General features: G+C 49.1%; 1 protein-coding gene across 4 annotated transcripts in view; it reads right to left on the bottom strand.

Annotated features, from left to right (window-relative positions):
* Positions 1-940: 940 nt before the first annotated feature.
* The window catches only part of ENOX2 (ecto-NOX disulfide-thiol exchanger 2), a 30,184-nt gene continuing 20,356 nt past the window's right edge, over positions 941-10,768 (bottom strand). For all 4 annotated transcript variants that reach the window (XM_017816969.1, XM_017816961.1, XM_017816943.1 and 1 more), the window contains exons 8-15: positions 9,678-9,784; positions 7,533-7,647; positions 6,404-6,585; positions 5,763-5,870; positions 4,925-4,981; positions 3,803-3,911; positions 3,468-3,553; positions 941-1,494 (exon numbers count right to left, since the gene is read on the bottom strand). In XM_017816969.1, the coding sequence (XP_017672458.1) occupies positions 1,363-1,494; positions 3,468-3,553; positions 3,803-3,911; positions 4,925-4,981; positions 5,763-5,870; positions 6,404-6,585; positions 7,533-7,647; positions 9,678-9,784 (896 nt within the window). In that variant the 3' untranslated portion in view covers positions 941-1,362. The remainder of the gene's footprint in view (positions 1,495-3,467; positions 3,554-3,802; positions 3,912-4,924; positions 4,982-5,762; positions 5,871-6,403; positions 6,586-7,532; positions 7,648-9,677; positions 9,785-10,768) is intronic.

Raw genomic sequence — 10,768 nt, 5'->3', positions numbered from 1 at the left:
GAGCCCAACATCAGCAGCAGATTTTTGGGTTTTTGGTGAGGGGTTGGTTTCAACACCAGGTGTTTGCTCTGTGCTGGAGACACCTGAAGTGCCCCTGTGCTCATGTGGGCAGCACCTCAGCCATGGCAGGGGACAGGGGGTGGAGAACCCCCGGCAGCAAAGACACGAGAATTGTGGATGGGTCAGAAATCAGGGAAGCGCCCGAGAACAGGCATGTAGGAACTGGGGCTTCTCCCCCAAAAACGTGGTGGGATCAACAGCCCAACTGAAGGGCACCTACACCAATGGCCACCATGTGGGGAACAGAGGAGGGGCTGCAAGTGTGCAGCTGGAAAACTGTGACACTTGCCATCACAGGAACATGTCAGGATGCCCTGCAGAACGGGAATACTTCAAGGAATGGCTGTAAGCTCTGCAGGTGACAGCAGGCTGGGCGGGAGCGAGGATCTGCTGGAGGGCAGGAAAATCCGCAGGGATATCTGGGCAGGCTGTTACCCTGCACCCCACCAACGTCTGCAGAGGGCTGGGGAGGAGCCTGGAAGGCACTGGGAGCATGAGGGACAGCGGTGGGAAGGTTCAGGAGCAGAGAAGTCTGTGCTGGTTGTAGCTCGGTCTCCAAAGCAAAGCGGGTGGAGAGGAATCGTGTGGTAAAAATCACCAAAACCCAGGCTGATGTAGCTTCTTTGCTCCACCCACATCCATAGAAAATAAAACACCCTTCCCATGTAAGAAATTTGTTACCAAGTGACCCAGAGCACAAGTGGCACTGCCAGAATCCCCCCCTGGCTCCCAGAGGTTCTGCCCCCACCTCAACTTAACTGCTAACAGGGAAAACAGCACGAAAAAGAACCAATTCCTTGGCTCTGAGAGCCCTGAGCCATCTGAATCTTCTATCTAAATGTACCTCGGGTTTTAGTCATAGAAATGGCTACAAAATGCCTTTTTTTTTTCCCCTTTTGGTGATCTAGAAACCAGAAAATGCCTCTTTGTTGTTGCTTCAGGACAGTCTATGGCTGGTAGTCTATGACAGTTCCTGCTGGTAGGAAGCTTGAGGGGGAAGAATTTGGGCACACAAACACATACAACATTGGCAGAACAGAGTTGACACGCTGGGCTTCAAAGGGTCAGGCAGGAGCTTTTTTCCCCAAATATATTGAACAGCACTTGCCCATTAACAAATAACTGATCAAAGGAGCTGCAGAACTTGAGGGTTCTTCCAGTGGTGGCTCCAGACTTTGTTTCACTTACACACTGTACCCCGGGGCCATGGAGCGTGCGAGGGAATCATCGGGAACAGGGGGAACAGCATCCCGGGTTTTCTCGGTGTCCATATCCTGCTGTTTTCAGCATTAAGTCAAAAGCTCAAGTCATTTTCAACCCATCAAAGCCACAAAACTTCCACCTCTTCTCCAAGCTGGCCCCAACCCCGCTCAGCTCCTGCCGGAACGTGTTCTGGAGTCGCGTCATGAGAACTTCCACTTCCGCCGTGCAGATCTGTAGGAACACAGGGAAAACATGACTAAAAATGGAGATGGAAGCCCTGTGATGACTGGAGGTACTCAAACTCAAATGGTTTAATTGCTGAAGTTCATCTGGGCTTTCCCTGAACTCATGGGGATAATGTTGGGACACGGTGAGTTGTGCTGCTGTCCCGCTTTGGGGTGAGACGGCTGCAAGGATGAACACTGGAAGTCAGGGTAAAGAGACTGTCTGGATTTTTTTCCCCTGTAGATAATGGATTAAAACCTCCCAGGTATTTAAGTCACTGAACAGGGAGCACTTTTACCTTTTTTTATTTTAAGTCCCACATGTCTGATGGCGCAGGAGCTGCTCCAACAGAGCCAAGTGGGGTTGCATCGGTGCAGAGAAGGAACCTGAGCAGGTGATTTGGGCAGGTTGTCAGCCCAAGGCCTTGCCAAGCCCCATTCAGGGCTACAGACAGCTTCTGAAGGCCTGTTTCATGGCTCCAAACTACTTTGATCCTAATTTCTGTGCTCTCTGCTGACCTTCTTGGTGAGACTGATGGGCAGGGAACAGGGGGAAAGATATTCCTTGTCCTTTCCTGCTGGCAGCTTCAAGAAACCAGGTTGTACTTTCAGGTACTCCCTCTCCTCCTGCCTCACCTCAGGCCCAAAGATCTGCTAGAAATTAAGAATAACACCCAAACTAATTTGAGCTCCTGCAGGAGTGAAGAGGGAGACAGAAGAGCTCATGAGGAACCCGAAGGACAAGCAGGAACATCTTCCAAGGGAGCAGGCACAAGAGCCCAGAGTGTCAGGGAGCAAGAGGAGACTGATGCCACAGCAGAGGTTCAAGAGTGGGCTCTGCACAGGCCTTTTCTCCCAAGCTGGCAGCAGAAACTTCCAGCAGCCCTGCTCTGCACTGTGGATTCCAAAGAGGAAGTGCCAGAAGGCAGCTGAATGCTACGATGGCATTTTTATAAGAGCTCCAAACCAAAATAAAGGCAGCTGTTGGCCTCACAGACAAATTCCAAGCTAGAATGAGGAGATAAATTGTTAACTCTGTCTTGGTAGGGCTGGAGTGAGTCACGCCAGGGAGTCTTGTTTTCTTAGAACAGGGTAAGTTAAACACTGAGTCAGAAACACAAGCAGCACAGAAGTTCCAATCCCAGGAGATGATTCCCTTGCTGGTGAGCCTCCTGTTCCTGGGAAGACAACTGAAGGACAGCAGAGAAGCGAGATGAAATTCCCTTGAACATCCGAAAGCCTCTGCACAGTTGCTCCCATTTACTCCAAAAAAGGAGTGTGAAGCCAGCAGGACACAGGAATTCTGCAGGACACAGCAGCTCCATATTGTGCCATGGGAAAAGCATGAGCATGGCTGGTTACTGCCCTCAGTCACCCTACAACCAGGGATCGACCCCTGTCTTCCCACAGACCCCCTAAAAAGGATCCCACCAACAGGATCAGAGACAGAACAGGCTCAGGGAAGGGTGATAGGATCAAAAAAACCCAAGAACTTCGCTCAGAGACAGACTGACTGCTCAGTTTAGGGAGAACACACACAAACAGGGCCACAGCAGAGGGTGTGAGATGTTTGATGCACAAAGGTGGTTGTTTGCTCCTCTCCTTGGAGGTCATAAGGAAAATAAAGGGAAAGGCAGCAAACTCAACAGAATAAACAAAAACATGTATGCTATGGAGATTTTTCCCTGCCCAAGGCAGTGGTGCAGTCCCCATCCCTGGGGGGATTTAAAAGCCATGTGGATGTTGCACTTGGGGACACGGGTTTGTGGAGAACCCCAAAGCTGAGCTGCTTTGGGCAACCTGGTCTAGTAGCAACTGTCCCTGCCCATGGCAGGGGGGTGGAATGACATGGGCTTTAAGATCCCTTCCCACCCAAACCATTGTGTGATTCCAAGAAAGTTCACCCCTTCCAGCAGATTCCTGCAGGGAACACATTCCTGCAGTCCTCTCTGTCCAGCCCCCACCAGTCCCCATACCCACCTTGCTGTCCAGGCGCTGCAGGTAGGAGCAGATGTACTCAATGCTGGCTCCAAAGGGATGCACGTGGAGAAACGTGGAAATTATTCCTGGGGAAAGGAACACCACAAATGTCATTGTCATGAGACAAGGACCAGCTGGGAACACAGGGTGACACCCTGTGTGTGTCACACAAAGTGACACCCTGACCCTGCCAAAGCTCGAGGTTCTCCTTGGTTCCAGGACTCCCACCTCCCCTGGGATAACCAAAGGAACCAAAGGAGGCCAGAGGGAGTGCAAGGCCACCTTGAAGCAAGTCCCCTCAGCTCAGCATCACCACCAAGCCCCTCAGAACTCACCAACTAGGAGAACTTCTCGTTCAGATTTCACAGGACTGTTGCTCAACGTCTTCTCCACTGGACATTCCTTCTCCTGGCTGCAGGCACAAACTCTGGACGTGCTGCTCTCCTGCAAAACAGAACCACAGGGCCCGCTGCAGGCAAGAGCAGCCACCCTGGCACACCAGGCAGAGGCAGGGGCAGGCTCAGAGCCTGCCCTGGGGTTCTCCTGTTTCTCTGAGTCGCTGCACCCATCACTGGTGTATCTACTGGTTATGTTCCAAAACGCTTCCAACAAAGCACAGCCGTGCCCGTGGTCCTGTGTGTGATCTACCAAGTGACATGAAAAGCCCACGGAGTTCAGCCAGATGCCACCACACTCAGTGCACCAGCCCTGCTCTGTGACATGATGTCTGCTCCGGAAGGGCCATGTTTTAAATAACAAAATACAAACCAGAGCAAGAAGCCTTGCCATGGCTAATTCAGCTGAAGAGCTTTAATTTTCAAATGCCCAAACTGAGGCAAATGTGATGGACCAAGTGCCCAGGGGTCACCCACCCAGGGTTTAGGATCAGACTGTCCCTGCCTTGAGTTTGTGGTACTGAATTAAAAGAGAATTTGGCATAATTTATTATCTCTGAAATAAACACAAGTCTGACAGCAATGCGAAGATGGTGGGTGCGCTTTTATTCCTGAGTTTTATGCGGAATTCCAGTGGCCTGAGAGCTGTGGACAGCTATAATTGGGAACAGCTTCCAGTCACCAGTGAGATGGGCTGGAGGGGGGCCAGTGACAAACATAGAACTGAATTGTCCCCTGGGTTTGCTCAAATTCATACATCAGTGCAGTTCTCAGCTACACAGGGCTGAGGCTGTGCCCAAATGGCCTGAGCTTCCACATTCCAGAGGAGAAAGCAAAGCTCTGCCCTGTGGAAGCTGATCCAGGGACAAGCTGAGCCTGTTCAGTGCTCAACCACCCTCTGGGGGAAGAACCTCTCCCTTGGACATGAAGCCAATCTGTCTGTACCAGGCTCACCTCACACAAACCAACCCATAAACCACTGCACATTTTACACTAAGGTGTTGTTACTCCATCAGTGAGAGATTCTGTCTGAAATAAGAGAAAAGAAGCTCTTGGACTCACATTCCCTTGACAATCAGCTGCATCTCCCTCCTTGTCCTCTTCATCTGCCATGCTCTGCTATATATGGGCAAAGAAAGGAAAGATTACTGATGATAATCTATTATTTCTCTTCTGAGGCTCCTGCTCTGATCGTTACCGGGATATACAAAGCCATATTTAGTTCCTGGGAAGACATTCATTGTCTTCCCTAGCTCATGGCACAAAAAAAATGGGGCTAAAGATGGAAAATCTGAGATAAAACCCAGCATCTGGCTCCATGGGCCATGGGGAGAAGTGCTGCCTCATGTTTCCTGTGTAATTGTCTCTGTGCTACAGAGGAGAGGACCAAGCAAGTGTAGATTCGTGCAGGGATCCACAATGAAAGCAGAGTGGATCACACCTGAGAAGCAGCACTATGCATTTACGTTTGGAATAAAGCAAGCATAAAAATATTACACCACTGACAAAAACTTTCAATTCCATAGTGGTTTAAGGAGGGCAGATCAAAACATGCCCCTAAACCACAAATCTAAAAACCAATGTCTGATAATTGAGACCCTTTTTCTTATCTTGCAAAGCTCAGATTGCAGAAAACCCCGTTCCAGCTGTGATACCAGCTGTGTACAATGTGAGTTACTATTTATTTATACAGTTGTTCTCACAGGTACATGAAGCCACCAGCAGGTCCATTACTGACAGACATCCTCCAATTTAACAGCTCATTTTTCCTCACTTTCCAAAGACAACTGCTCCTACCAGGGCTGGACATCCTCTACAAGATTACAGAAGGACAGAGGTCCTTCACCATGCTCCTGGTGGAATCCAAGGACTGCACAAAGAAGCCCTGGATGACACATACCTGCTCCTTCAGGTTTTCTAGTAACGTTTCCACTTTTAATTTGTCTTCTTTCACTTTTTCTAGCTCTGCTTCTCTCTTTTTGTATTCCTCCTGGACTTTCAAAAGATGCTGGAAGGGAAAAGATAAACTCAGTTCTTAACCTGCCTTCCACCTCCTATTATTTAAAGACTATAAAACAAAGAAGGGCTTTTCCATGAAGACCAGACAGGTCATATACAGAACTGCTACAAGGTAAAGCATAAACCAAGAAGAATCTACAATGTACCTTAGAAATGCCTTTGCCTATTAGCATACTGTGTAAATATGGGACAGTAATTCCATCACCAATGGATGGATTTCCCACTGTCTTACTCAGTTATAGGGGCACACAGGCTTGGTACTTTGGAAGTCACAGTAGGGTCAAGCAAAGACCACACAAGGAATCCATGAACTATGAATCGCTTTCATGGGATTCACCAGCTCATACAGCCACCAGTCGAAATATTTGGTCATCTGGGGTTTTTTTGACAACACTGGTAACGACAAAGTCGCTCCCACTTGCCGGTTTGGATCCCACCAAAGCCGGAGTGTTTTTACGTGTGTTTTTGCCCCCCCCCAATCCCAGCCCCTTTTGCCTCTGCTACAGAAAATTCCGGTCCCACCTTCTGCATGCCCTGCAGGGCCTGCTGGAGGAGCTTCATCTGCTGCTCCTTGGTGGTGTCCTCATCCCGGGAGGCTTTGCCCTGCTCCCGCTTGAGCAGCTCCACCTCGTTGCGATAGGCGTCCAGCTGCCAGCGCAGGCTGTCGTTCTCCTCCTTCAGCGCCTCCACCTGCGACACCAGCGCTGGGAACACAACAAAAGTCAAACACCCCAGGGCAAGAAGCTCCTGGGTGCTTCTTCCCCTCACACACCACCGCATACAGGGGCTCAGCAGCTCCCGGTGAAAAGTGCTGAGCACCCAAAGAAATGCCTCCCAAGCACTGTTTGGGATATCACAGGGCTGGAGCCCCTCTGCTCTGGAGCCAGGCTGGGAGAGCTGGGGGGGTTCCGCCTGGAGAAAAGAAGGCTCCAGGGAGACCTGAGAGCCCCTTGCAGGGCCTAAAGGGGCTCCAAGAGAGCTGAAAAGGAACTTTGGACAAAGGCCTGGAGTGACAGGACAAAGAGGAATGGCTTCAAACTGACAGAGGGCAGGGTTAGATGGGATATTGGGAAGAAATTCTTCACTGTGAGGGTAGTGAAGCTCTGGCACAGGTTGCCCAGAGAAGCTGTGACTGCCCCATTCGTGGAAGTGTCCAAGGCCAGGCTGGACAGGGCTTGAACAACCTGGGCTAGTGGAAGGTGTCCCTGCCCATGGCAGGGGGTGGAACTGGATGATCTTTAAGGTCCCTCCCAACCCAAACCACCCTAGGATTCTATGATCTCCAGAAGGCAGGTTGTGGGTTTGTAGTGTAACACTGCTGCTGAGCTGCTGTCTCTGGATTAGCTTCCATAGGGCAGGGCTCTGCTTTCGCCTCTGGAGAAAGCTTCCAGCTCCTCCACATCCTGCTCCATTAATCCCAGTACACTTCACTAGGGACAGCAGCTCAGACACTGCTTTAGGTTCCCCTGACCATGGCAGGGAGCAGTGAAACACTGTCTGCAGACCCAGGCACTGAGAGCAAACAACTCCAGGGAACTGCACTGATTCTGCTCTGCCCATGACCATTTTGGGGTGCAAAACACTCAGAATGGGCCTCCTGAAAGAAACCGCTGAAGACAAGCGCTTTATGAGCTGCAAAAATTGATTTTACCTGATTCTTCCGTTTCTTTCATCTCTGATGGATCTTCTATTTCTTCATCAGACATTTCCATCTCCTCCTCTCTCCGGATACCCATCAGCTCATCGTTATGGATGTTACGGATTTCCTGGGGTTCAGAAAGTAGAGGGAATTTCAATACAGATTAGAAGGAACAGGTTGGTTGGATGAAATGTTGCTGAAATAGAAGTCTGCAAAACACAACTCCATGACACAAGAAAGGGGAAATGATTTAAAAATTGACACAGATGATTTAAATCAAGGGCAATACCCAGCATGAGTCAATCTGTCAGTGCTACTGCAGTTATTGGCTCTTCCATCTTCCTTCTGCTCTTGTGACGAGACAAGTCAGACTTGCTGTGCAAACCACAGGGAATTCTGCTCAACCTTAAATACTCTGGAGCCAGGAAGTCCCAGCCTGAGCTGGGACAGACCAAACCAAGACTGCTACAGCTGCACACCTGCATGTACAGCAAAGGAGGTTTGCCTACAGGTCCATCTCTTAGCACTACAAATACCTGCAGCCCCCTGAGCCCACCTGTGCAGCACCAGAGTGGGGTGTCCCTTGAGCAGAGACCTCCTCAAGGTGACCCCAAAAGACTGAGATACCCTTTACCCAGCATGTGATATGTACAATGAGGTAAGAGACATTTTCAATTGCAGATGCTAGCAATGCTTTTATACATGTGTATATATACATATATATATATATATCTGTCAAAATCTGTACCAAGAAGCTGCATCTTGTGGCTCCACCTTCATTTAAGAGCAGACCCTAAGCTGGGGGAGAGCAGCAAGCTGAGCCCAGGAACAAGTGCTCTTGGAAGAGGCTTCACCGGTGGTCTCACAGCCTCTTCCCACCAGGAGAACTTACCTTGGAACAAAAGACAGCTCCAACTGGAGAGAGAGCTCCCACCCCAGCCATAGCGAGCAATCAGAAAGTAGGGAAGAACGGGAGCACTGGGGGCTCAGGGTGGAGGAACAGTCTGAGTCACACTGCACCTGGCTTCTCAGGTGGAGAGGAAACCTTGGCTCCTCCTTTAGCTACTACAGAGGTTTGACTCAGTGGGAATTTCAAAGTCCCAGAGGTGCACACTCATGGGGAGATCACAGCTGGAAACTTCCCAGGACAACACAGCCAGTTAGGGTGTTCCACCATGGTGGAGGAGGGACCATCTGCTTGTTACCAGAAGGGCCCTGGCTGGGTATGATCCAGCGCCACAGATTCTTCCCAGGCAGCAGCTGCATGGGAAGGTGGGCTGGACACCCCCAATCCATGGGGATCCCAGGCCTGGACATGCCCAGCCTGTGGTGATCACGGACCACCAGACTCTCAGCTTTGCCCAATTTCACTTTTGATGTCAAATAATCTTAGAGGTGAAAGACGACCCCTGGCTTTGCTGGGATAGATGTGCCTATTCCAAGTTCGTAATAAGGAACTCTATATCCAAGAAAAACCCAGAACTGAAGGATGATTTATACTAGAGGTAAGGAATGACAACCAAAGGGACCAGGACAGTGTGGAGGAGTGGGATCAAACCTCATGAAACTGAACAAGGCCAAGTGCAAGGTCCTGCACCTGGGTCACAGACCCCAGGACAAACCAGACCATCACTTTCCCAATGGACCCCCTTTCTTTACCTTAGCTTCCTTTTTTCTGACATTCTGCCTGACTCCCTTATCTGAAAACATCCTCCCTCAAGCTTTCCAGGCTGTCCAGCTGCAATTATTTCCACCTCTCAAGGTTGAAATATCACATAAAAATGCGATAAAACAGATTCTGATGACATTTAGGGTTTGTTGTTGTTTGTTTTTTTTTTACCATCTCTCTAGAAATCCCTCTTCCTTTAATACTAAAACCAGCAGAACAAAAATCAATATTTATTATTATTACTATTATTACTGCTATCACTGTGCACAGCTTCAATCAGCAGACAGGTCTCCATGTGTCGCTACAGGTAACACGAATACCAAGAGGAAATTTATTACCTGTAACACGAGAGCCGAGTGAGCAACTCCCACCTCACGCTGTGAACGAAGGTGTTGTTATCCACGCGAGCATCGTGCACACTTAACATCAACATCCTGACAAGCAAGAGACCGTGCTGGAGGATTCTAACACAAGAAAAGATTACCAACCTCTGCTTGTTTGCACCACACGCTGATGTTCTTACGCTGAGCTTTCGTGAAATGGTCCCAAGCCTTTTGTTTGGAGGCAGAATGGTACACGGCCACTATCTGCTCGACTGGAGTGTCAAATCAGCAGCAAATCGGGCCCGAATAGCATCCAGAGAGGGCGAACAAGAGGAGTAAAGGAGTAAAAAAGTGGAATCAGGCAGGTGGTTTGGCTACCCTTTTCTTATAACACTGTACTGTGCTGATGCTACGCTCAGGGAAGAGGCTCAGTGCCTGGAAAGAGAAGTGTGGGCTTCACCAGGCCTCTGCCAAACACTCCCGGGAAACGACCAACTGGGAAACGGGCTCTGCTCTCAGCTGGACAGGACACGTGGAAAAAAAAGGCAGCATGTGTGTGCTGAAAAATATCCAAATTTGCTGTGCAAGGCTGGCTGGGAGTGTAAGGAGTCCAGGGGGGCAGGACTCGCCCTCCACAATGGGATGATGAGGTACAACCGTGAGTTCTGGCCCTTGGGACATCCCAAAGGACAGTGCCACAGCCTGTGTGACCTACAGGAAAAGGATCCTGGCACTTTCCGTCAGCTTTTCTTGGTCCTGAAATTTATTCCTTCTGTTTCTCTAGAAAATTCCCAAAGCATTTTGGATATACAAAGTGCTTCTCCTTGGCTGAGCGCTCACCCACAGCACAAAGCACATCTACCTGATTGGGTTTTTATGCTTGTGATGCAGTAGTTTTTATTTCGTAACAATTACAGCATCTCCCTGCTTCTCAGAGTAACCTAAGAGTGGCTGAGATCTCAGCTGTGTTTTAGGGAGTGGAGTTACACACTAGTCTCTATTATTACTTACTCTGCAGTGCTCAATGTATGTCCCTCTGGACCGTGTGCCCATATTTTTTACCAGTAACAGAATTTAAAGAAAAAAAGAATTAAAAAAATAAATAATCAAGTAGCAGCTGAAATTATTAGATATAAAATCAAAAGTTAAGAATGTTCACAACCCAGGCAAGAGGATCAAAGAAAATTAGTACAATTGTGGAGAAGGTATTCATAAAGAAGTAAAAATACTCAGATTTACTTTAACAGAGATGTGTA

Source organism: Lepidothrix coronata, unplaced genomic scaffold (assembly GCF_001604755.1).
Source record: "Lepidothrix coronata isolate B3197 unplaced genomic scaffold, Lepidothrix_coronata-1.0 Scaffold2, whole genome shotgun sequence".
Classification (NCBI taxonomy): domain Eukaryota; kingdom Metazoa; phylum Chordata; class Aves; order Passeriformes; family Pipridae; genus Lepidothrix; species Lepidothrix coronata.
Note: the sequence above shows the minus strand (reverse complement) of the source record. Positions and strands in the feature narration are given on the sequence as shown.